Source organism: Aulostomus chinensis, chromosome 15 (assembly GCF_037954235.1).
Source record: "Aulostomus chinensis isolate RoL2024-O1b breed Wild chromosome 15, RoL_Achi_v1.0, whole genome shotgun sequence".
In the NCBI taxonomy this organism is placed as follows: Eukaryota; Metazoa; Chordata; class Actinopteri; order Syngnathiformes; family Aulostomidae; genus Aulostomus; species Aulostomus chinensis.
Window position 1 is genome coordinate 20,217,799 of NC_141334.1, and position 27,417 is coordinate 20,245,215.

At 41.7% G+C, this 27,417-nt stretch overlaps 2 protein-coding genes across 5 annotated transcripts in view; both read left to right on the forward strand.

The window, feature by feature from the left end:
* Positions 1 to 511: 511 nt before the first annotated feature.
* kptn (kaptin (actin binding protein)) lies at positions 512 to 13,763 on the forward strand. 2 transcript variants are annotated; one of them, XM_086225829.1, is made up of 12 exons: positions 512 to 976; positions 6,356 to 6,438; positions 6,521 to 6,605; positions 6,685 to 6,739; positions 6,941 to 7,019; positions 7,211 to 7,284; positions 7,833 to 7,939; positions 10,009 to 10,113; positions 10,251 to 10,314; positions 10,403 to 10,538; positions 11,121 to 11,294; positions 12,416 to 13,763. In XM_086225829.1, the coding sequence occupies exons 1-12, from the start codon at positions 772 to 774 to the stop codon at positions 12,443 to 12,445; spliced, it is 1,197 nt and encodes a 398-aa protein (XP_086081955.1). In that variant the 5' UTR covers positions 512 to 771; the 3' UTR covers positions 12,446 to 13,763. The 2 variants fall into 2 exon arrangements, with proteins under 2 accessions (XP_086081955.1, XP_086081954.1); XM_086225828.1 differs by having other exon boundaries at positions 12,411 to 13,761.
* A 447-nt stretch (positions 13,764 to 14,210) lies between these two features.
* The window catches only part of nova1 (NOVA alternative splicing regulator 1), a 29,142-nt gene continuing 15,935 nt past the window's right edge, over positions 14,211 to 27,417 (forward strand). The window contains exons 1-2 of one of the 3 annotated variants that reach the window (XM_086225825.1): positions 14,211 to 14,854; positions 21,398 to 21,541. In XM_086225825.1, the coding sequence (XP_086081951.1) occupies positions 14,683 to 14,854; positions 21,398 to 21,541 (316 nt within the window). In that variant the 5' untranslated portion in view covers positions 14,211 to 14,682. Of the gene's footprint in view, positions 14,855 to 18,535; positions 18,896 to 19,356; positions 19,439 to 21,397; positions 21,542 to 27,417 lie in introns of those variants that run through there. The other 2 variants (XM_086225827.1, XM_086225826.1) reach the window with 2 other exon arrangements.

Sequence of the window (27,417 nt, forward strand, 5' to 3'; positions counted from 1 at the left end):
TATTTTGCTAGCGTTACGTTGCGTCACTTATGGCAAAATGTTATTGATACAACTCGTAACTTTCATTTGGGAGTTTAAAGACTGAACCGCTAGATGGCAGTATCACATCAAATGAGTCAAATCTGTCAACTATTTAAAAGAAGAATGAGGGGGAAAAAAAACATGCTGCCTTGTCGTAACGGTTTGTGCTGGTGTGCTATAAGTTCAATATGGTTTAATGACATGGATTCACCATGTTGTCACTTTGAAAATAATGATACATCCTCTTTGTATGAAGGGAAATGAATATAATTTACAATAAATCAGCACAAACTTTTTGTTCATTGAGATGGGCCATCCCCTGTGGAAACTATGATATTATTATTTGTCAAAGGTAAAACTAAAAAAGGAAAAAAAAAACAGTTGATGTATTCGTCCATTGGAATAGGCTCAATTGTCAATTAAAGACAATTTTTCTTACGTATTGGACAGCTCGTTTACCATCACGGTAAATATGTCCCATAACCATGAACGCAGCATCTATCTAACCGGATGTTTGGTCCGGATAGAGACGTCTGGGCAAGTTAGAACTAGAAAGGAATATATCAGAGATGATAAATACATTTCTTCGTAATCAAACACTCTGTATTACTGAACCAGTCAAGCCAATTTTGTAGTTTGCGATATCGAGAAAGAGAACTGGAAGCTAGTTTAGCATAGTTGTAGTTTAGTCATGGAAAGCCCCAAATCTTGACATTTCTGGGGACATTAGTGAGTGTCGCAGTTTCCTGCATGATGTTCCGCGAGTTGTACCCCTTCGTGGAGGACAGTTTTAGCCGCTTCCCGTCTCAGAGCAACATTTATGGGCTATGTCAAGCCGGAGAGCAGGAGCTGCTAGCTGCCACGCTTAAAGGGAAGGTGGTGAGTTTCACCTATCAGGAGCTACAGCACAAGATTCGCCCGGTAGCCAAAGAGGTCCAGTTCACCTACATACCAGGTAAGTGACTTCCAGACACAACCTCCTTTATAAATGCATCGACTGATATCTTTTATAGAAGTATGCATTAAGCTTAATGTGTTTTACAATCATATCTATCGTCTGAGTGGCATGTACACGGGGAGAATTTGAATGTTATGTGAATTCATAAAAAAAACGTATTATTATTTTATTTACCAAGCAGGTCAATAAAACAGAGCCTAAGAAAAAATTACAGCTGTCAGACAAGATGATTAAAAACAATAACAGTAGAATAAGAAGATAGAATGTAACTCAGATAAAAAACTAATATTAACACACACATATATATATATATATATATATATATATATATATATATATATATATATACACACACACACATATATATGCTTTTTAAAAAAAAATCTAATCGTGATAAGTCGTGACTGATATTGCAATGAGATTTGCAATATCAGAGGGGGTTTTTGTATGACAGACCCATGAATTTACAGTGGTGTGATTTTTAGGGCCTGAGCCTGAAGGTACTTCAGGCGAAGACCCTAATATGTTTGCTCGGCAGAGCAACACATTAGCAGCACTAAAAACACACACTAAACAGTGTCCCAGCCCCCCCTAAACCCATGAGGCAACTCGGCAAGACGGCCCGGAGCGGGTTTTCACATACACACCATTCAAAACCTGGTACTAAACTGTTCTTGCTGTCAATGAGCGTGCGCAACATGCGCAATATGCGCATAACGCGCATAATCTAATTTCACCCCCTGAACATGCATGAAATTCGCTGAAATTCGGCACAATTGTCCGGTCTGGCTAAACATTCACTAATCAAAAAGAAAAACACCACAAAAGTCTATAGCGCCACCTAGGGAGCCACACAACTACAAGATAATTTTTTTTATAATTTGGAGCGCTATAACTCCTCCCACGAATGTCCCACAAACATGGGACTAACACCGTTGGACTCGTCTCATCAAGACGAACAATTCATACACTCTGACCCCTCACCTATCTAAAACAGAATGTCCACAAATTGGACAAAACTGTCAAAATGAGGACTTTTTTTACTCCCCCAACAAAATCTATCTCCTCCTAGGGCATTAATGCTATCACTTCCAAACTTTCACACATTACTCTTCCAACTGTGCTGATTAAAAGGTGCTAAAAGTTTTTATATGAATTACTCGGTTTGGATTTTACAAGCTGTCAAAGTGGGGGAGACACGTTTCACGCTTACAATGGAAGTCTATGGGGAGACGGTGTCCTCTCAGGGTACATACTGTCAAACAAATGCTTCTCACGTCTACACCATACATCCCACAGCTTTTAAAAACACACCACTGCATTCCTGACAAATATCCCTACAAAAATATGGTATTATGTGTCACTTTTGACCAACGTATCCCGACTTATTTCACTTTTACACACTACAACTCTGTTGATCCTCCTCTCTCTCCACTCTAGCACAGATCAAAGACAGTGCAGCGGGGGAGGGGTTCTTAAAGGGCCAGCTCTCAGCTCTGCTCTCACTCTCTGATCAGACTCAGGCTTCTATCTCCGAAACTACAAGGCCCAGAGATTTGACCAAGACACCGTTGGATTCGGGCCGGTGTCAAGGACGCGGCCTGCAGGGGCTCAGGCCCTAACAATGCTGCTTGCAGCTTTAATTTTTTTACTTTATTTTTTTAAGGGATCTAGATCAAACTATATTTTCCCAAATGGTTAGAATATGATGGGTGGGCAGCACCACAATATTTGATTCAGAATCGTATTTTGTCTTTCTATTAGCCGGTCTCATATTGTGCCATCCTGTGATTTGAAATGTTGCATGTGGCCACATTGCGATTTTCTTTAAATATGGATTAAACACATCAGCTCATCAGCACTCCGACTCACTTGTCATCATTATATTACGGGGATGACATCTGAACAGTTAGGTTTTTGCTGTTTCGTTCATCTGAACTCAGATGATCATCGACAGTTTGATGTCTATGAAGTGTATTCCAGCCCTGTGGTCCTAAGGTTGGATGTGAGAAGAAATGTCTGTCGAAAGCTATTTTCAACACACAACAGTGTTTAACTGTCATGCATGTACCCTGCGTGTCAATTATTTGTCTGATATCATTTCATCAAATAATCACAAGTCTCGTGTTCTTTTTAATACTATTCACTCAGTGCTTAATGTTCCGTCTGTAGGCCTTCCCTGAAGTTCGTGAAAACTTTCTCCACTGTTTTGTCGTTAAGTTTATGACCACCACCCTTATCGCACCCTTTTCTTATGACTCATCTGTCTTTTTTCTATGTTCTACTGTCTTTAGTTGGTTTGAGCCTGTGTGTCTCTATTGTAAAGAGATTATTAGATGTATAAAACTGTTGGTCTACCACTGGACCATTTGTCCTTGCTATTATTAATGACAGTCTGGCCACTAGTGCATTATATGAAAACTTTCAACATGTGACATGTGAGTCAAATGTTGATTAAAAAACTTGGTCAAGACCCATCAGTTTTCTGTTATTTAGTTCAATTTCCAAGCTCCAGTTCCTTTCTTATGTCCTTGAAAAAGGTTTTTTCACTCAACTCGTGGCGTTCTAAGAAAAGGAAAATATTCATGACAGTTCTGAACCGGCCCTTGTAGGGTTTTCAGTGACATCCTCTTCACTATTGATTCCGGTGACTGTGCTGTTTTTAGACTTAACTGCCACCGTTAATACAGCGGACCACAATATTTTCATCTCTCTCTTAAAGCACTGGGTGGGCATAAATGGCGCAGCAGGGGATTGGTTTAGGTCTTCTGTGACTGAAAGAAGTGTTTGTGTGAACCTTGGTGATTTTATGCCTTCTTCAGTGCCTCTGTCTTGTAGGGTGCCACAGGGTACGATATTTGGGCCCCTCCTTTTCTTGCATTATTTACTCCCCCTCAGGCCTTTTCTTAGGAAACATGGCATCTTGTTCCACTGCTATGCAGATGACATTCAAATTTATGTTCCCTGGGACAGAAGGATGTGTACTCTTATAGACCATTTTTTGTCACTGTCACTACATTGAAGCGTTGATATCATTCAATTTTTTTTAACTTTAATGATAAGAAAACTAAAGTAACATGAATGCAGGATTTTGAAAAGGTAATTTTTGCCTTTATCACAACTTGTTTGGATGACTGCGATGCTCTGTGTCAGGGTTTAGGCAAGCTTCCCTTTCGTGTTTGCATTTTGGTTCAAAATGCCGCTGTTCATGTCTTAACCGGAGTACAGACGTGTGAGCACATTTCCCCAATTCCGGGCTTCCTTCATTGGCCCCCAATCAACTGCAGAATTCCTTTTAAAATAGACTTTTTTTGTTGGCCTTTAAGTCCCTGAATGGTCTTGCTCTGCCTTACCTCTCTGACCTGCTTCAACCTCAAGTACCTTTGTGCTCTCTTAGGTGTGCTGATCAGTTGCTCTTAGTGGTCGTGAAAACAAAACAGAAACTCCAGGGGGTATCAGACTTTACAGCTGCAGCTCCGAAACTCTGAGTTCCCTTTACACATTAGATAGGCCCTGTCACTGCCATTATTGAAGTCTAACCTTAAAACACACTTCTTTTCATTGGCCTTTAACATAGTGTGAGATGTTGCTTCTATTGTCTCATTGGCACTGTATTTATTCATGTCTTACATTTTATCTGTGCTTTGAATATGTGTTGCAGTTTTTTTATATATATATATAAGTCAAAAGCTTAGACATACCTTCTCAATCACCTTTGATGTTTGATGTTTTTTCTTTATATTTACAACTTTATCTTTACTTTATCTTACTAGATATATACTGAAGACATCAAATATACAAAGCAAGGTATATGGAATTAAGTAGCAAAGGAAAAATGTAAAATAACGTAATATTTTTGATATTTTCGATTCCTCAAGGTCACCACCCTTTGCTTTGTTGACAGCGCTACAAACCCTTGGCCTTCTCTCAGTGAGCTTCATGATGTCATCACCTGAAATGGTTTTCACCTCACAGGTTTGCCTCGTCAGGGTTCATTTGTGGAGTTTCTTGCCTTCTTAATGGGGTTGGGACCATCAGTTGTGTTGTGCAGAAGTCAGGTTGGTACACAGCTGGAAGGCCCTATTTGACAACTGTTAGAATTCATATTATGGTAAGAACTAATCAGCTAAGTAAAGACAAATGACACTCCATCATTACTTTAAGAACTGAAGGTCAGTCGGCCCGGAAAATTGCAAAAACTGAATGTGTCCCCAAGTGCAGTCGCACAAAACATCAATTGCGACGACGAAACTGGCTCACATGAGGACCACCTCAGGAAAGGAAGACCAAGAGCCTCCTCTGCTGCTTAGGATAAGTTCATCTGAGTCATCAGCCTCAGAAATTGCAAGTTAACAGCACCTCAGACTAGAGCCCAGATAAATGCCACACAGAGTTCTAGTAGCAGACACATCTCTACATCAACTGTTCACAGGAGACTGCACTAATCAGGCCTTTATAGTTCAGTAGCTGCTAAGAAACCACTTTAAAGGAAAAGTAACAAGCAGAAGAGCTTTGTCAGGGCCAAGAAACACAAGGAATAGACGTCAGACCAGCGGAAATCTGTTCTTTGGTCTGATGAGTCTTGATTTGAGATCTTTGGTTCCACCTGCTGTGTCTTTGTGTGACGCAGAAAAGGTGAACGGATGGTCTCAACTTGCATGGTTCTCACCGTGAAGCATGGAGGAGGAGGTGTGATGGAGTGATGGTGCTTTGCTGGTGACACTGGAGGGGATTTATTCAAAATTGAAGGCCCACTGCACCAGCATGGCTACCACACCATCCTGCAGCGAAATGCCATCCCATCTGGTTTGGGTTTAGTTGGACCATCATTTACTTTTAACAGGGAAATGACCCCAAATATATCTCCAGGCTGTGTAAGGGCTGTTTGACCAAGAAGGAGAGAGATGGAGTGCTGTACCAGACAATCTGGCCTCCACAGTCACCTGACCTAAACCCAATCGAGATGGTTTGGAATGAGATGGACTGCAGAGTGAAGGAAAGAGGGTCAACAAGTGCTCAGCTTCTCTGGGAACTCCTTCAAGACTGTTGGAAAACCATTTCAGGTGATGACCTGATGAGGCTCATGGAGAGAAGAGTGTGCTGACAGTAATCAAAGCAAAAGGTGGCTGTTTTTGAAGAATCTGAAATATAAAACATGTTTTGAGTTATTTTACACTTTTTTGTTTACTACATAATTCCACGTGTTCATCCATAGTTTTGATGCCTTCAATGAGAATCTACAATGTAAATAGAGAAGAACTTGGAGAAATAAAGAAAAAACATTGAATGAGGTGTGTCCAAACGTGACTGGTAGTGTACTTATTGGATTGGAACTGAATGTGATGCTGCAAAGATTTGTTCTCTCCATCTGTCCAGTTGATGCAGAGATCGTATCCATCGATGCCTTCAACAAGTCTCCACCGAAAAGAGGCCTGGTCGTGGGCATCACTTTCATCAAGGTATTTTAACATTAATCGTGTGTGTACTATAGTTTTACGTTGTGAAAACACCGTAAGAATCTACTGATGTGATGTTCTGCAGGATTCTGGTGACAAAGCCACTCCATTCCTGAATATATACTGTGACTATGAGCCTGGCTCAGAGTTCAACCTGGAGTCTATTGCACGTGAGTGAAACTATGTCCAGTTGTTCACTCTTAACAGATGTTTCACACCATGCTGATGATAGTTCATCTCTTTGAACAGAAAGTTGCCTGAATCTGGAGTTGCAGTTCACTCCCTTCCAGCTCTACCACACTGAGTGAGCTTGCTGTCCTTCACATTGACAACTTGAGCTCTTCTGTCTGGTCCAGTTACACTCCTTTTATACATAGTCGTGTACTGATTATCTGTGTTCCTACTACGGGAGATTCTATACAAGTAATCATGACTGGGTGTCGTGGCAGCCATGTTATTTGTACAGACAGTATGTGCACGGCATTAACTCTTTTGTTGTAACTAGAGTGCAGCAGAGTGGTGATGGAGGTGAGACAGTGTTCCTGCTCAGTGGTCATGACCAGAGGATCCACCTGTACAAGGAGGTCAGTTAAGATTCTGGAGTGTGTGTGTGTGTGTGTGTGTGTGTGTGTGTGTGTGTGTGTGTGTGTGTGTGTGTCAGATCAGGTTCTGATCTTGAGTGTGTGAATTCCATCATTTTGCTAATGTACCTTTTTGATTAAATAATAATTACGTTGGATACATCAGAGCATCATTCTGTCTCTCCTGTTTCCAGAATGCCTCCCTTCATCAGTTTGAGGAGCAGCCAGTGGAGAGGCTTTTCCCTGAACTACAACAGCTACCCAGCAAGTCAGTCTGTGTGCGCCTGAAGCTGCGTGTGTTAAAGACTTCAGCGAAGAGACTTTTATGTTGCCCTTAATTTTTGTGTATTGATTTATCCTATTTATCATTAAATATTGACTCTGAAATAATAATGATGGTCAGCTATTGAATTTAATATCGATTTTAGAATTAGAATTACAATTCTGTGGGCTGGCTCGGGTCTCTCTGTGTGGAGTTTGTATGTTGTCCCTGTGCCTCAGTGTGAGTGAACGAATGAATGTGTGTGGGGGGTCTTGGTGGTATTTTCAATGTGCTTGTAAACTAGAAAAGCATATAATTGCAATCCCTTTTGTGAGGTTAGATCATGAAACGTTGCTTGATAAAATGTCATGAATTAGTTCATACGAATAACGAAATAGAAGTCATGGTTAAAATGAGAAAAATTGCTGGATGTAGCAAGAACTGAGAATTTTGTCCATATTGGCAGCAAAAAAATTGTGATCTATTTTCAGCTAAGATATAAATCAATATGTGATCCTTAAATCTCATATTGTGTTTGTCCGCCCTTCTTGTAGTGTCTTATGGCTGGATATGTTGAGTGTAGCCGGTGGGCGGCGACTGTCTGCGTTTGGCTGTCAGAATGGCTGTGTTGGACTGGCTCTAGTAGACCAATCTGGACCAGGTGAGGAAAATAAAGAGAATACTAAGTGGTCTCAGAGACTAACGGGTTCAACTCTGATGACTTTTCTTCACTCACAGATGAGATTCTTGTGCGAAGTGTACTCCTCTGTCCTCCAGTAAATACACTCTGGTCTGATGGGGATTTCTGTGGTATTGAATGTCCAGCCTGTATTGTTGGCCAGTTAGAGCTCTGGTGCTCAGGTGGAAGATGGCAGCTGGCAGCTATTTCAGGTCACTTAACTTCTTTATATTCATAAAAATGGTAAAGTGTTATTTATGTAAGCAGCTGGAGAGTGAGGGAGATGTTGATCTCTCATTGAAATAATATGCAGCGGAGTCACAAATAAAGACTTGATGCATAATAAAATATACGTTACATCAAGTGAAAAGAACTTCAGCAAAATGGCTTTAAATCCACAATCTCTTGATGAAATCGACTGTAAACTCACACAATCAATTTAGCTGATTTAAAAGGGTCAGTATGTGGCTTGTTTCTTCTATGAATATTTGATATAGCATAAATTGTTAATTTTGTCTGTTAGAAGTGTTCAGGAGCTAATCACCTTATTGTGAAGTCTTAGAGAACCATTTTCTGTCTTGAGAAAGTACCAGGGCTGTATGCTTTCAAATAATTATTGTTTGTTTTTATGAACCCTTTTGGATTTCTTTGTCCTTAAATGTTTTTGTTCAACAATTCAGAGCGTGTCTAACTGCACAAATCATACCTTGAGCCTCAAGGCAACTTTGGTCAACAGTGGAGTGCCTTTATACTTGTGGAAGCCTGTTTCCCTTACGTCCTTTTCTATGAACAATGTCAGAATAGCACGTCCTTTTGCAGCCATACATTTTACATATATATATATATATATATATATATATATATATATATATATATATTACAGCAATCATATTAACTTGTCACAATAGAAAACGCTCAGATTTTACCAATAGCAGGAACATTGTCTCTGTTTGTTCACGTGTACCAGTGAGATGGGAGCCAGCATGTACAATACCAGGAGTCTGAAACAGCAGCAGCTCAGTGGAATTCAGCCATCCATCTATGATGTGATATTTATCATTTACAGCCGTTTCCTCCGATGATGTCACAACTGAGCATTTGTTTGCAGAAAGCTGCCCACCTCTGTTAGGGAATTGTTTGTGTCTGCTAGCAGGATTACGTAACAATTTACTGGAGCGATGCAGCACGGGCCGAGGAAGACACAATTACATTTTGGGGGAGATGGGAGTAACACTGAGAAGACTTTTGTTTTTTAGTTTGGGTTTCGCTGAGGTTTTTGGTCTCCAAGTGCCTGTCTGTCGGTGATTAGATTACTAGCATGGCCTTGGTGGAGGAATGCACTCTACAGGTGTCCTGTCATAAAACAGTAGCTGGGATTTCCAACAATCTTGTGATCAACTGGGAATCCAAATGTCTGGCATAATGAATGGTCATGCAGTGTATTCCACACTTTTGATTTTTACAATTAAATAAAAGAGAGGGCAGATATAGTAAATAAGGAGAGATTTCTGAGCTGTGTGCTTGTAAAGTGGCACGTTTGTTAAGTAAACTCTTTATTATAGTTTATCCTTTGTGCCTCTGTGAGGTGTAAGTGGGATTACAATTATTAACTTTATGTCAAATAAAATTCCTATACAGAAATTAACTAGTACAAAGTTGAGAACAACAGTAAAAAAAGAAAAAAAAGAGAGATACTTTGCCAAGATGTGAAAATCTGGAAATGGTTTTAAATATTTTGAGGAGAGCTTTCATCGAGTGCGGCATTGAATCCTTTCTCGGTGCTCTCGCGCCCGTGCTTTGTTGGAGAAGTGGTTCAAGTTTTAAGAGATTTTTTTCATTTTTAATTTAGCAAAATACTATTATTTTTTTAAAAAAGGCCTGCATAAATATTTTGTATTAATGTCAGTTGAAGTAAATTGGTTAGTAATTTGTGCGCATTTTTCTTGATAAAGAAGCAAGTGGAGTCATGTACCACTCAGCGCTACTTTTAACAAATATTTTTTGTTGTCATATTTCAATATTAAACCGGATTGTTGTTTTTTTTTTTCTAGAGGTGTTGCAGAGCTGGCAGGTCCAGCTGGACAGTCCGATTTCCACAGTCCGCCTGTTTCCTCTGACCTGCCAACCTGAGCCTCAGAAGCCTGGCGGAGAGAAAAGTGTGTCTGAACTGTTGCAGTCACTCTGTCTTTCTTCTGTTGTTTTGTGAGCAGTAAAACCATCAAACTTGCATAACTGTTGAGATGTTTTTGATTTCAAATCACTTACTAGATGGTTGGTGTTTTTTCTTGTTCAGGTTTGGAAGAAGAGAGTTACCATCTACTGGTAACCAGCACCATAGAGATGGCGGTGGTCTACAGGTCAGAATCAGAGGGTTTTATCAAGGTTCCGGTGGAGCAATCATACTCACAATCTGTTGGTCAGAATAATGTTTTATGTGTGTGTCAGAGATGTCCAGGAGCACGGCTTGTCCCACTCAACGTGCCTCTCTGAGAGTGACCAGTGGGATGCCGTGCTGTGTGCCCTGGTCATTGACCTGGATTTTGATGGGCAGAAGGAGGTGTTGTTGGGTACATACGGACAGGTCAGAGCAGCTCTTTACTAACAACTCCATTAATAGAACTTTAAACAGGAGGAGGTGAACAATATGCTGTGTTTCTTTAATTGTCAACCAATCTATAAAAGGCAGTGATAACCCTTCTATGTTTGTGGGCGTTCTCCCTGTGTCTGCGTGGGTTCTCTCTGGTACTCAGGCTTCCTCCTGCATGTCCAAGACATGCAAATGAAGACTAGGCTGATTGATATTCTGTGAGTGTGAATGGTTGTCTGTCAATATGTGTTGGTCCAGCGATGGACTGAGGCTCCACCCCCCCCCCCCGACCCTTAACAGGATAAGCAGTAGAAAATGGAGGGATGGATGTTTGTGGGCTTACATGCACAAATAATTCTTTGCCTAACTTCTAACAGGCTTGGTTACTTTATGTAGATGATTATCTGTGCTTTTTATGGGCTTGGGGCCTCGCTCATTTCAAGTGGCTTGTTTTGCTTTGGAATACTAAACTAAGATATCATCAATATTTTGCATCACTTAGCCTGAATGGTTGAAAGAATGAATGAATGACTTATGTGATGATGGTGTGGTGGTATATACCTCTCTGCCATGCAGGAACTTCTTTGTTACAAGTTCCAGCCGGCAGGGAGCCGTCGAGACGGACACTTCCAACTGGTGTGGAGGCGAAGCTTCAAGAGTCCTTTGTTGTCCATCATCTACTTAGACTTGACAGGGGATGGCCTGAAAGAGCTGGCTGTCCTCACGCTAAAGGGATTGCATATCTTGCAGGTGGGTAGCAGAAAGCAGCAATGGCAATAAAAGGCCCTGTAAGGGCTTTCTGCTTGTTCTACAAAGTAGTATCACCTTTCAAGTTAACATCAAAAGTGTACTTTTTCTATTTGTAATAAAATTATTTAAAGTTGACATGTAAATTACTGACCTCTACTGGCCAACAGGGGAAATTGCAACAAAGTTCAACTGATGGTGCTGTCACTTTACCAACCTCCTCCTTTTTTGCTGTTTTCTACAATCCTATTCCTATTCAGTTATTATACATTTCATTTCAACAGTCCTATTTCAACATAAAACTTAAACAGGCTCCTTCACACATATAGGGGTGACAGAGAAACATGAGTTATTCATTTGCTGGTCCAGTATTCTTATAATCTTATATATTCTTCTTTTAGTTCTGTTACTGTTCTCAATCACAGGAAAGTAACTTGGTTGCTAAATGCTCACCAGCTAGTTGATAACTGAAAACAACACGAGTGTTGAGAATCCACTCCAACAGTAATTTGGTTGAAGAGACGGCGTGATACTGTATGTCTCTCTTTTTCTCACTCTCTTTCACCAGTGGTGGTAGACAATTGGCAGGCAGTTCTTCATGGACACATCCACCAAGTGCTTTCTCATGGGGAATTGTTAGGTCTCTTGTAATTAAATGAATATAGTGTTATTAATGTAGACCGAGTGTACATGAAAAGTGTCATGAGATAACTGTTGCTGTGATTTGTCACTGTATAAATAAAATGGCTTGAATGATGTGAACTCCATGATTATTTCATGCACTTTAACGTACCAGTTAATCTGCTTCAAACAGAGATGTCTGGTACAGTAAATGACTTAATGTGATGTTCTTTTACAGGAGCATCATTTCTGTCACTGATCAGCCAAAAAGTGTCGTAATCGACCTCACACATCAATTTCCTATTTTAAGAGCACATTCTCTGTGGTGCAAACCAGTGAGGGCCTTTCTTTTTCATTAGGGTGCCGTCTTGAGACCTCTTCGTCACGCTATAGGATTCATCATCCTCGTGCATTTTCAATCAGCTCATCACACACCCCTCAGGACAACTGTTGTACCGTCTCTGAGGCAATGCTCACTTTCTCCCCCTGTCTTTTCAGCACAGTCTCACCAGCACTGCCGATCTGGTCCTTGAGCGCCTCAACCGGAGGGTGTCGGTGCTGACTGTCCATGCTGACCTGGAGTCTGCCAAAACCCAAGACACTGAAGTTGATGATGTTGCTATTCTGAAGGAGAGTACAGTTCACACACTGTCAGAATGAAGTGTTTGATGTCATTAAAGGTGCATTGTGAAGGATTTTCTCTCCTGAAATGTGACATTTAGTTGTAAATAATTTTTTGCCATTCCGATCACTCTTCTTCCTGTGTCCTACTCAGTGCAACTGATAGTGAAACAATATTGGTGGAAGAGCTCAAATTCAGACAAATGTGGTAATAAATTTGCTAAAAATTTAATACAGTCTCTCACTCTGTGTGTTACAACCTTTGAACACAATTAATTAAATAACTCAATTTATGAAAGTGGGAAAACAAACTATCTGTCATGGGAATTGGATCTACACCAAAATTGTATCCCATGATCCACCCCTCTGTGTCTTGTGAAATATATCCTGGAACTTTGGCGTAATATTGCTAAAACACAAACTGCACCACAAACAGCTCCTTGGTGTTAACTATTGTTAGCTAATGGAAAATTAATTGTTAATTAAGCTTTGCTTGATATTTCCTTTCATTGGTAAGCAATGAAATTTGGAAACCTTTTGTTCTAAAAAGAACCTAAAAATATAACCATAAACATTGTACAGATGGCGTTTGTAACACTGTTAATTTCAGTGTAGATTAATATGCCTTATCAGCTGTGAGACACATTTGTGAGATGTATTTGCCCGTTTCTGTTGGAAGTTATTTTACAAAGCACATGAATTTACATTTGTCATGTCAAGTCAACTTTATTTGTATAGCACCAAATCAGAACAAAAGTTATCTCATGACACTTAACAAGTAGAGCAGGTCTAGTACCACACACCTTCAATGAATTTACCCCCAACAATTCTCCATCAGCAAGCACATCCTGCAACAGTGGCGACGAAAACCTTCCTTTTAACAGGCAGAATTGTGGAGCAGATCCAGGCTTAATGAGGACGGCCTTCTGCTTGGACCGGTTGGGGGGAAAGAGAGCAGGAGAGCGGGGCAGAGACAAAGACATATAATGGAGGACAACAGATCGACAGAAGGAAAGAGGGGACAGAGATAAAGAGAGAAAGGGAAGAGACTGATGGACAGACGGGAACGTGAGCAGGTGGAGCTACGAGTGGCAGCTTGAGCCTCTTCAGGTCTGGAGCCTCCTCCAGCAGCACCCGGGATCTGGGATGGGGGGAAGCCCAAAGGCTCCGGGAACGTAGAGGAGTTATCTGTATAACGTATAAAGGAGGACAAGAGCTCATGTGAAGTGCTAAATAAAGTTTACTCAACAAGGACATTTCAAGCATGTTGGTAATTTTCACGAAAGTAGTCGTCGAATGTCCTAGCATATCAGACGCTGTTGCTTTTAACAAGTTTTCGGTTGAATTTTATCTCCTGTTATTGTTTCATATCAGAGGAAGAAGTGGAACTGTATAATGAACAAGCGAGGAGGCCAACACCGACAGCGTTTTTATTTTACTAAATCGAAAGACTGACCCTGTAGAAGCAGATGTCTACTGCATTGTGTATTACATAATCCACAAATACAGAAAAGAGGCAGAGAACGACAAAAAGCAAAGAATTTCACTCAGTTAAAACAAGTAGTCTCAGTTCACGGAGTTTCTTGACATCAACGAGTCTGTGCTGTGTTGGCCGGTCAGTGGCACTGTGGTCCTCTCCTGAGCTCTACCCCCCCCCCCCCCTTTTTTTCCACTACAAAGACAACAATAACAACAGCTGCACTTATCACACCGACGAGGGCTCCACGGAAACATGGCGTGAAGATGAGTTGAAGATGTTGGCCCCATGAAGCTGTTGCACTTGTGTCCGTGGCTGAGCGTCCCCCAGCAGGCGTCTGAAGGCGCGGGACTGCTGTTTTGCGCGTCAACAATAAGGAGCATGCTGCTGGAGCGACGAGCGCGCTAAATGAGCGCATTTCCCTCAATGGGATTTTATATTTAGCTCTGTGACGGACTAGCAGCGGGGCAGCGGAGAGAGGACACCCCAGTGTAGCCCAACATTTTGACTCCTTCGAGACGGTTTCAATCCCCCAAAACTTGCTCATTTGGCCGTGCGCGTCATCGGGCTATGTGGTAGTGAGGGCGCTGAGAGAGAGAGAGAGAGAGAGAGAAAGAGAGAGAGAGAGAGAGGGGGAATAGCGCAGTTGAATCTACAGCTCCCGGGGTGAAGATGATGATGGCCGGCGGCGGAGCAGCCGTGGACCATAACGGGATTTATTCCAATCCTAACCTCCACAGCGTGCAGCAGCCCCAGATGGAGGCGGAAAACCCGGACTCCCGCAAACGACCGCTGGAAACTCCGGCTGAGGAGGCCGGCTGTACCAAGCGCACCAACACTGGAGGTAAGGGGGACACACTCCATCGTGTTTCCTCCACATCTAGTCAGATCTCGAAGCCTTTGCATGAACTGGTGTAAACCAAACACTGCAGAAGCCGCGCAGCATGGTGGCTGGTTGGGGCTGCGTATAGAAGCTGCTGCAGCACCTGTGCTCTTGGCACTTTGCAACACTGACTGTGTTTCACACGACTGTTACTTCATATATCCCAGCAGGCTTTGAGAGGGTGGCCTCCATAGCTCAGGTCAGCTTTGACTATGAACCCAATCACCTCTCCACTTCACATCTGGTGGTCTGTCATTCACTGGAGCTTCGTTGTGTTGAGGATAGACCTGAAGTATCCTCAATCAGTAACTATCTGGTTCTCAATGTTGTCATTCACACTTGCTCTTGTGCGGCCAACAAAGATAAATCTGCATGATTTTTTTCCCCTGAGCAACCACTTGTAAGGCAGCCATCGTTGACGGATAGGAATCACAGATATTTTGGATTAGAAACAGTTGAAAAGGATGACAAAAATCATAATTTAGTCCTCCCTGTAGTGTGGTCAAACATCCCATCGCAAGCTCTGTGATTCCTGAATCATTTAATCACAGATAATCTCATTTTATTACACTGAAACTGCCCCCAGTACCTGTAATTACCCTGAATACTCTTAAATTAACAGGGCAAACTGAACCAGAGCTGCTCTTTTAAGCTGACTGTTCAGAGTTGGTTTATGAACCCACAAAAACAAGAAATAACTTACCTCACCAGAGTATTCCCTCTAGGAAGGGACTGGAAATAAAGGAAATTTATAGCAGTTTCCCAATCGGGAGTGTCAGGAGTTTAGTGTTTTACTTTCTACAAATATGAAGCAGGAATACCAACAGGTAAAGGCTACGAACTCATTGGAATTTGTTGGGTGCTAAAGGTGTGCAGGTCAACATTCAAACAAAAGGATAATAATATAAGATCAAAGTTTAGTGGCTGGAAACAACAATGAGGAGAGTGAAAAACCACTTCATCATGTTAAAAACTTGAACAGCTTCTTTTGGAGCAGAACTAGTGGTAAAGAATCCACTGGGAGCTGCATGCATCCCTACCCAACTATATACTCTAATTCTAAGAGTGACGCATTGAGGAACTGTCAGTCGTTGTACATCTTATTTCAGCTTTTAATTGTTCTGTTCTGCAGCTCATTGGGACCACTTAATCAGGAACTTAATAATAATTAGACATCCGTGGAGAATTCATCACCATATGTTACTGAATCGTTCTTTGTCTCAGTGTCCAAGGCACCCTGCCATCCCATGATAGCAGCATTATCATATCCACTTTCCTACAGCAATCTTCGCTGCACCTCCAGAAACATAATTTGCAGCATGCCACATAAGGACCCTTGTGGCACCAGACTGTATTTCAGAGCTGCTTCCATCCCCATATGTCCTCCATTTGCACCCGGAACCACTTGAACACTGATGTCACATGGTGTTCTCACCTCTAGCTTTCACCTCGCAGATGCAGAAAATAGATGCATGATCATCAGTTTGAAGTCCAACTGATACAAATGACTAGCTGGTGTAAGATTAAAAGTGTAAATCAGCTTAATTAACACAAATAGCTTTAAATTTTGGCTGCCATCATTATATGATATTACACCAGTCTACTAGTCTGACTCCCTCTCTGTACCATAGCCTTGCTGTACTTTAAAAGCTGGAGCCTCACAATTAGCGATGCACTGATTAAAACACTCTAATTTAAAGCAACAATATGACAGTGTGAAATGTGAAGCTGGCTTTTTTTCTCATAGGCAAATGAGTCCACCATGTTGAATATTGAATCAAATTAAATGAGAAAATCTCATCGGTAGGAATGAAAATGCCCCTAACCAACCTTCTTTTTAGGTGCAGCTCCTCTTACAAACGTATGCTTTAAAGCAGGATAAGAAACATTTCAATAAAGTTTAAAACTTAATGAGCTGAAGTCTTTGTTGGTTTGCTAAATGAAATAAACTGCTGCTTTACGTCTGTACAAAACCTCAGTAAAAATAACTGCAATGCAGAGCATAAAAGCCCAATGTAATTGGAACTTCCTACACTGGTTGAAGAAGCATTGGTTTATGAATTCTTTATATTATCAAATCACTCAAATGCACATAGTGTATATTACACAGTTCAGCTTCACATGAACAAGCAGTAGGACCACAACCCTACAGGAGCAGACTCTGCTTGCGTGTTCATGAAATGCACATTTAGACCATTTTCACGACGCTACAACATAGGAGCTCATGTTTCGGCACACACTACTGTATGTCACGTATTGCAAAACCCGCAGACTGTTGTGGTAGACAGGCTAATATTCCTCAGCCACTCTGATAATCAGCAACCCCTTGACTAAGTCTGATATTGATCATTTTATTCCTATTGAGCTGATCATAAACATGACTGGCAATTGCAACAAAGGCAAGGGAGGCTGTGCTCAAAGCTGAGCCCTTGTTGTGCCGTGGAAGCCATGGACACACTGAATGAGGGGATTCTTTAATCAGTGTTGCCCTTTTCGCCTCAAAATGAACATCTTTCACTCATTTCTCTGTCCAATTACCAAAGCATGTGCCATCCAAAAGCCTGTGTGGCTGAGGGATTAAGTATGATCATGTAATGTTGCTAATGGAATTGTTGGCACTGGAATGTAAGCTGTTTTTATTTTTTTTTATGATTTTTTTTTTTTTTGTGGAAAGGACACAGGTGCCCTTGCAGAGCGATGTGACGTGAGCGGACTGTGAATTTGCCAGGTGGCAGCAAAAGAGAGAATGAGAGAGAGTGATAGGAATGAAGACAGAGCAAAGCAGAGAGGAAAGGAGAGATAGAGTGAGAGAAGGAGTGGAGTCTACAGGGAGGCTGTGTCTATTATACTAGAGCATCTCTCAGTGAATGACACTGGGAGAATTTTCTGGAAGGCATTTGCTCCACCAAACAGGCCGATTTTTTGGATTTGATTTGTGGAGGATATTAATCAGCAGTCAGGGGAGAAAATTTGTGCCTTTTTTACAGACTCCTTAACGTGCTGTATAAAACTGAAGCCCCCCCCCCCCACCCGTGTCTACACACTTAACACGCATGCACATTGCACGCAATGCACAGACACATACACACGCACACACAAACAAAAACACACACTCACTTAAGATACCTCTCGTTGTAAGATTTATAGGCGTAGTGATTGGCTTCATCACCCCCCTCCACCATTCTGCGGCACTGCCATTTGCAATGGTTGATGAGCCCCTCCGCCCTCTCAAACATGGCCGTCTAAGGGATTGGGGTGGGGGAAAGGAGGAGAGGAGGGTGGGTGGCGTAAGGCACGCTGTCTCAGATCACTCCTCCTCCACCTCCTTCATCATCCGCTTATGTTATCAATACACCTCTTCAGCTACTGCTGAAGGTCACTCCACTTGCTTTCCTACTCACCGGTGAATCCGGTCCCCTTGCACACTTCACCTTTGTCACTTTCAACCAAAAAAGTGAGTGAATGGACTGCCATACTTTATAGTGCTGCGTCAAAAGAGGCGGAGTTGGGGAGAAAATTCCATTTTTTGGGACCGGTATTTGGGTGGGTGTGGATATGACGTGCCGATGGGAGGAGGCTACCGATTGGCCGAGTGAGGTGTCAGTCCTGCATGCTGCTGCAGACGGACAGGCCACTCGATGAATATGGATGAGAGCAGTGAAAAGGGTGATGCGGCAGGGAAGACCCCCCCCCCTTCACACCGATGCAGGCTTGAACAATGCGTGCCGTCTTTCACTGAAAACACTGAGAGCCTGCATTAGCATTTTCTCAGACAATTGAGGCTCTGGCCAGCTGCAGGCATGGCTCGGATGCTGCGGTGAAATCTCTTTTTCTGCATCCACTGATGAATTAGACCTCAGTGAAAAAGGTCGACTGGCCGCATTCCTCAACACTAGCGTTGCACCTATGCCTAGGCTAATGTTAAGATACCCTTTAGAGATTGTGCCCCGGCATTGATGGCGATCTGACAGAGGACTTGAGAACCAGCAGATCTCAGAATGGGTAAGCCTCAAAACTCTTTTTGTCTGACTTGTTGAATTGATCCATCGTGTTAGACTGCGTGCAATTTCATACCCACAAGGTTCATTATCCATTGCTGGTTATTTTTGTTCCATCATCTTTGCTGCCTGTCAGCAGCAGGTTAGTCCATTGAAATGCAGAATGAGTACTGGGTAGTGAGAAGGAGGGAGGACGGTCACAAGGCATTTCCTCCTGACCCACCCCCCTCGAGTGACTTAACTAAACACATTTGGCTCAGCGTCCGTGTCTCTCCTCCAAACCATCCTTCCAGTCTTGGAAGCAGGGGTTTGAACTAACACCCCCCTGGCTCAGTTTCCCAATGTGCCCCACTGCTCCCGTTCCCTGGCGGATTGCAGCAACAGATTGCTGTGTTTACTCTACCACATGACGCCATTAAAACCTGTTACTGTGATCTCAGACACTAGGATGGAATTAATTATTGACTAATGACTGCAAGCGTGGCTGTGAGGGCGATGGAGGGAATTGTGGTGGCTTCTTCCCCTGCTGGCTTTACTCCGGTTGAGGGTGAGCAGAAAGTTACGCATTGGGTTTGGGCTGGTCTGTCAACAACAGGTCTTCTGATGTTTGGATTCTGCAATCAGTATCATTATGATAGAATCATCACTGCGGCTTTAATATTAGATTTGCAGTGAAAGTATTGAGCACTCAAAAGGATGTACAGCGACCATGTCAGTCATGCATGATCTTTATTTTTTCACCAAGGTCATTTTATTGTTGTTCGGTGTGAGGATAACAAAGAGCTGATAAGATGAAAATCAAAATATCAGAAAATAACCAGAGGTGAATACACATGCTTGTGTATGTGTGTAATAGATTCTTCCCATTTCCCTTTCAGGATTTTCTCTGGCATACTGACTATTAGTTTACACATTTACTGGGTTTTACACGTTATGTTCTCTCCAACATCCCTTTTTTTACTTATCAAAAGTGAAAATTCCATTAGAAGCCATGTTCTTGTCTGTATAATTGTCAGGATCCTTGGTTATGGCAGATGTGCACAAAAACAAATCGGTGTCTGAATGGAACATGAGGGGCATACTAATGCAATAAGGAGAGGGGCTAACATGTGGGCTGTGAAATTCCTTAATGTCACAGTGCCATGTTTGTTCACTGTAACGTGCATTAATGAGGCAACAGGTTGGTCTCAATGCAGGGCGGTCTGCCTCCATCCATCCATCCATCCATCCACCATCCATCCATCCATCGTTCCTCCTTGCTACGCTGCTCAAACATACATATCTGATACCTTCCTTGACATGCTGGATGCAGAGACATGGCTTTGACATTGACCATTGAAAATTGTTTAACAACACTTGAAAATGTCATCGAAATCACATCACACAAAGATGCCCGCTGGAGTGACGTCACCCTCGAGGCAGCTGAACAGGATCAAACATGACGTCATTGCATCGAAACTAGCATGCAGTGATTATTTGTATCAGTGTAGTAGATACGCACCTGTACCAAATATTTACCATTATACCATCAATATGATTGATTTAACTATTGTTAATTCCTTGGGGACTGACTATATATAAACATCTTTTTAATTATCAGGTCCTCCTCAGCACCATATACGGGGCTGATTACCTTTAAAAAGATTATTACTCTCAATAAAATGATCACTCTGTCCCAGCCTCGGCACTGATTAATTCTTAATTACAATTAAAGGAATGGAACTTTCCCAATTAAAGGCACAGTTTTGGCCACAAATTCTTCAAGCTGATGTGCTGTCAATCACAAACTGCTACAAGCCACTGTAAGCCACAGAAGCTCCTTCCAAAATGGAGGAGATTTAGACCATCTTGGAAGTGTACCCTTTAATCAAATCTGTGGGATTGGTTCCCATATGCTCCTCGCACGTCTGTTCATTATGAAGGATCAGTGCCATTCATGGACTGTTGTGATAATGTTTTTAGCCTTTGTGCATCTCTTTCTTTTCACAGAGAACATAAATTTCATATTGCTTTGTCAGAGATTATTAGCTATCGACCTGGCTTTGCATCTAGTCAGAGGTTGCTGAAACTCCTTGAAAATAGTTAAAATTAGACCTCTGCAAACTGGAAAGGAGGTCATCATTTACTCTACAAGAAATCTGGGACAGGACACAGAACATGTCACCAATCTGTGATAAAATGTGAATATGTGAATACACTGAAAGGATCCCACTAATGAGGCGAGACCTCCCTATATATATATATATATATATATATATATATATATATATATATATATATATATATATATATATATATATATATATACACACACACACACACACACATATATATATATACACACACACACACACACACACATATATTTTTATATATATACATACATTTTAACTTTTATTTTCTTCATTGTTCAAGGTGTAAAATATTGGGGTGGGGCACCATGATGATGTGCAGGACTACTACATGATATGGCATGTGACCCTCTTACTTTGTGTCTCACCCCCAGAGGAGGGTGAGTACTTCCTAAAGGTGCTGATCCCCAGCTATGCAGCCGGCTCTATAATTGGCAAGGGTGGCCAGACCATTGTACAACTGCAAAAAGAGACCGGTGCCACCATTAAGCTGTCCAAATCCAAAGACTTCTACCCAGGTAAGAAATAAAAACTTGGTTATTAAAACTGATGACAATAATGTGTGAAAGGAACTCATCCCCTTGCTAAAAGCGGGATGCTTCTGTGCAAATGATATTTCCTCTCCATTTGACTTCATATTAATAACTGACTAATGCTGTACTGCAGTCAGGTGCAAGTTTGTAGTTTCCAATGTATATTTGAATTATAGGGTTGCTAAGAGGTTGCACCCATCACTGCAAGTTTTTCTATAGAGAGTTCATGGTTTCATGTCTGAGAAGAATTGTCTCAGAAAAGGAGCAAAGAATCAGTGACGTGGAGGACATGTAGAGTATTTCAAGAGATGTAATTGTGCTGCACAATCTCACTTGGATATGACAACAGGATGCTCATGCAGCTCAGTGACCCCTACTTTGTGGAAGCTGAACTGTATTTTCCTCTGAACATAAATGCCGGCATCGGGCGTTTGTCCTTCATGCCTCAGAGGAGGCTTCAACCTGCTAAGAAATAACAGGTGCAGAGCGTCTCACTGCTTATTAGGTCCAGATGTTTATACAGTATAACTAATGCAGGCATGTCATCTCTGTGTGGTAGTATAACTTTTACTGTACATATAAAGAATGTTTAATTACCTCTTGAGTGTTAAAATGGCTAGCAGTGCTGCTGACCTCTGAACTATGAGTTCTAAAGATTAGTTTGAATTATGAGATGAGTTCCTTCATTCCCTTAAAGCTTTAATGTGGAGCAGTATGTCACTGGCTCTGCTATATTCTAGTTGCTAACGTTTTGGCTGTAACAACAGTGGCTAAATTGTGTTGAGCATCAGACAACCCCCATGAAATGAGTTTTTTTTAATGTCCCAATTCGATTCCATTTTGTATGATAACATTTGGAAACTTACAAGATTTACAGTAAAAGAACACTTCACACATCGATTGCATGAGACAGGTGCATACAAGAAGGGTACATGGATGGAAAAACTGCTAAAAGGTCGCTGCACATTATCTGACTTTGGTACTTCTTTTGCCTGATAATGGTCGAGTAACAAAATTTTGCAAAGAAATATTGCATTACAAGTTAGACAGTGTGTAGGAGTCCTTATTTATCCACATTCAAGTTAGCAAAGGGCTCACTTGAAGTGATCATTCTGTCGCCAGCCCACGTCACTGTTACTGTTTCTGCTATAGAGTAGAGGATAAATTGTTCATGCAACTTCCTACCACTATCGGAATGTAGTCCTTTTTGTTTTGATACCATTAGGGAATTCAGTAAGAGCCACACAATTAAATTATTCATCCACATTTAAGTTCGCAGAGGGATAACCGGAAGCTTCCTCTAGAGCAGTACGCCTCCTCCTGTCACAACAATCACGAAAAGTGTGAAATTCAGAGATTTACCTCACCGCGATTAGCTTAATGAGCAGTGTGTGAACTCATTTGGGCTCTAGTGTAAGAAATGTTCTTTTATCTGAAAATATGATGCATTATAGTTTTAAGCAGCTAGCACCATAAAATTGCAAAGATAGAGGAAGTTTGTTGTGTAGACCTCTTCTAGTGAGAGAGGAAATATTAACCCTACCCACAGGAAATAGTTCAAATTTATCTGTTCTATTTACATGCAATATAATATAAACCCTGAGCTAAGAATTCTAGTGCTTCTAGCAAATATTTTTCTCCTTGTTCTACTCTGTGTCTGTCAGCCATGATTAAAAGACGTGTGTTCACGGCTAGAAATTCTCCTCTGATAAGGCAAACTATGTTTTAGGGAATCAGTAATGGCTCCAAATGAAAGAAGTGCTATGTTTTCTTATTTCTCTCTTAGGAGTGTAGATGTGATCATAGGCCACCACCTGCTATTCCCATCCCCCTACTGATAATTGTGATGAGTGAGAAGAGGAGTTCAGGGAGAGGGTGCTGGCAAGGATTTGATAGGGTGGTTTCTTGGGCCCACACAAGTAAAACGAAACAGTTGCTACTGTAACGTGCACAATAGCTGAGAGTACTGCTCTCTGAGAAGTCGCTAAAGCCCGAAGCTTTGAAAATTCAAGCGGCGCATTTGTTTCAACTACAGGCAAGTTTTCTGTCTTGAAGTTTAGGGCCAAGCAACATGACATGACAAGAATCTGTTTTACCTTCAGTATAATCAGCTGCCATTGGGGCAAATGTAGCATGCTCATAGCATTACACATAGTTCACGCCCTCATCTCTCTTCCTGCAGCAGCCCGAGCCCCTCCAACCACAGTGCAATCACACACAAGAGAAATCAAGGCACAACAAACGGTGCAGCCATTTTCTTCTGCACTCCTCTCAGTGATCACTCAGTCTGAGACACCCACCCACCTCGCATCTCCCATCCATCAGTGGAGAACATGAAACCATGAATTCAAGAAGGTCTCGATGGGAGCTGCACAACTTGGCTCTGCTGTGGTGGACTGAGATGGATGAGTGGAGATAGTGAAGGGTGTGGATGATACATGATTGTATGTGAGAGAGGGGACAGGCAGGCAGGCCCAGAAATAGCCTGATTCAATCTCTCTCTGTGGACATGACCCCTCTCCCAGCTGTACTCAAACTGCTCTTGCACAACCCAAGTTTCCTCTTTCCTCCTCCCCACTGGCTGTTTCCTCAAGATTTGATTTCTAGTAGTTGGGAGAGTTCACACCAAATACGATGATATCATACTTACTTAAAATTTTGCCTGCATGCTTCGCCTGTAAGTCATGGGTGCTGACTCGTATCTGGTTTGAGCTCGATTGAACCATTGCATGACTGAATTACACGATCCCCCATAAATACAGCACACTATACATTCACCCACTTGTTGAACAGCACATGCCCACTCCTACTCACACCTACTTACACACATCCGCCTATTTAAGCAGCTGCAACAAGAGCTGTGGGAGCTCACGATTTGAACACAAACTTAGCAACAAACTTCCAACCTGTTGCTTTGTGCAGTTGGCCTCCCGCCAAGTGTGTGTATTGAGTTACTTTGTCCTGCACAAACAGAAGAGGTTGTTGTGATGTCATAGAAACACTGTGTGTATGTTTTCCATTATCTTATCATTAAAATATCAGTCACATTCTGTGACCTCATACTGGAAAACATCACTGTTTCTCAGAGTTGATGCTGAGGTATTTCCTTAAAGAAGGAACGGACAGGAATCCATGGTAAAGACACGCTGTGTTGTTTTTCACCCATATCTCCATAGGCACTTGATTCTCACTAATGCTCCCGATAGGACAGTATATCTGACTCGGATGGCGTCATGGACAGGGATTTCCAACTAATGGAAAACACAGACTTTAATTTCCCCAGATTTATGTCCGTGCCTCCAGAGGCAATGAATTATGGTCCAAATTACCCTTAGAAGTGTTGTTATATTGTAGTAGTCTAAATTACTATTCTCATGTTTTAGGGTGTTCATGTTGTGTTGGAGGGGAAGCCTCTCTACTTGTTAACAACCTACCAACTTCTGCAACATTTGTGATTAAAAGATCAGTTGATTTAAGAAGCCCTCCATGCAATTTAAGACCCAGAGGTCAGTTCACTCAACATCACGGTTACTCAGCCTGTGAAAACAGTTGATAGTTTCATCGGGTTATTTTGGCTTGTCTCAAGGGATGTTATAATATAAAAATGCTGAATTGAAAAACAGTACGGTAATTCTTTTTCTCTGGAATTGAACAGTAACAAAGGCACAACGTATACTGCAGTTAGTGGAGATACTGAACATAACCCCATGCCGAGTAGCAACATGTGCAGGTGCAGAAACTTGGGGAACAGAAATGTTTTGTGTACAGAGGCAGACTCTGTTAGCAGCAAGGTTTTATTTTGAATTTCTCACATTTGAGTGATTTATTTCTTTGCTAAGCACCTTCGCCTCACAGCAAGAAGGCTCCAGGTTCGAGCCTCTGCTCGAGCACGGGATCTTTCTGTGTGGAGTCTCCATGTTCTCCCTGTACCTGCAGGGGTTCTTTCTGGTACTCCAGCTTCCTCCCACCGTCCAAAGACATCAAGAGAGGACGAGGCTGATTGATACTCTAAATTGACCGTAGGTGTGGCTGTGAGTGTGAATGGTTGTCTGTCTCTATGTGTTGGCCCTGCGATGGATTGGCGACCTGTCCAGGGTGAACCCCGCCTCTCGTCCGAAGGCTGCTGGTATAGGCTCCGGCCCCCCCCCCGCGACCCTTAACAGGATAAGCAGTACAAAATGGATGGATGGATGGATTATTTTGCTATGGAAATTGGCTTTGTGATACTGTCGTAGTGGTTGTTTGTAACGCCATCCAATTTCTAGTATCGTGACATTCTGACTGGTTGTAATCTTCTGCAGTCTACCCATCGCACCACCCTTTCACGCAGTAAACTATACACATTTTCCATGAGCGAAAACAAAACAAACAATAACCCTTCCGGTTCAGAGCTGAGTGCGACCAGCTGGCACATTCAGTTGAACAAACTTGCTCCTGCGCATTCGTTCATGGTAGGTAAAATACACATTTTGGGTCAGGTATCACTTGAAGTTGTCTTCTCATTTCAGGTGAGAAATCTGAGGATAATTTTTATCCTATAAACGCTTATAAATCTTAATTGTGGGTTGAATGGACAAGTTAACCCAGGAGTCTGAGGCTAGCGTCTGTCATTTTGGCTCTAAAGTCTGTGGGATTTTGGATTTAATTCCTTGTGGAAGATCTTTGTTGGTCTCCATTTCTACGAGCTGTGTCACGATATTCCACAGTAGCTATCACGGTTGCCAGGCAAAAGGATTGGTGATTTGGGATGCAAGGGTACAGACAGGAACAGCTGGTGACGCAAATAGAAAGTGTTTCATGGATCATCCCGTTTCATCAAGCTCGGTTGAGCTTTCGTCGACCATAGTAGGGGGTGGGACAAAGTATTGATACTAACATGATGATGATACAGTATTGATACACTGGGACCAAATATTTGTATTTTTCTTAAACCAGCTACTGCTATAAACAGATTATCTCATTGCTCTCCAGACAAGTTGTTTATACGTGTGTGTGTGCGTGTGTGTGTGTATGTGTGTGTGCGTGTGTGTGTGTATGTGCGTGTGTGTGCGTGCGTGTGTGTGTGTGTGTGTGTGTGTGCGTGAGTACGACTAAGGATTTGGTTTCATTTTAGTCATCCAATTCCGTGAGACTGACATGATAAGCACATTATCCACATATGCTACTTTAGGGATATTTTTCTTTGTCAGTTTCACAAATATTTTTCCTTATTGTGGGCAAAGTATTGAGATGGCATCATGTCATGAGGTAGTTGACCAGAGCCTTTGAGGGATGAAGCGTCTGAGTTGAGACGCAGCTTAAAACTGAAAAATAATAAAAGCTTGTGTTGGAGATAAGTGAGTCCTCATCTATATGATGTGCAATAATAAAATGCTTGAAAAAACAGACATAACCCTCTGCTAGCCCTTCTCACTAGTTAACGTTAGAGCCCATGTGAGCCACCTTTTGCATCTGAAATAATACCCAACATAATTAAACTTACAGCAATATACAAACATGCTGATTAAATCTTTTAATATCCAGTTTACTAATTCCGCTTTAGAAAAGTGAAATTTAAGGAAAAAAAGTTTGAAAAGTGGACAATAACGTTTATATTTTGTTTTGTGTCACACTGTGGAGGACATGCAACAAGTGAAGTAGTAGCCTGCCTAGGTGTTTTTACTGGGACCATGAAGACATTCATCAGTAGTCATGATATACGGACGAATTATTGTCTGCTTCTTCTGCCTGATGATAAAACTAATTATCAGCTGAGTCACAATATAATAAGACATTTCCCTGTGTGCTTCTTTACCAATGTCAGCTGAGTAAAGTGGACTACATTGCACATAAAGTCCAAATTTGTGTGTTCTTGTGGCTTT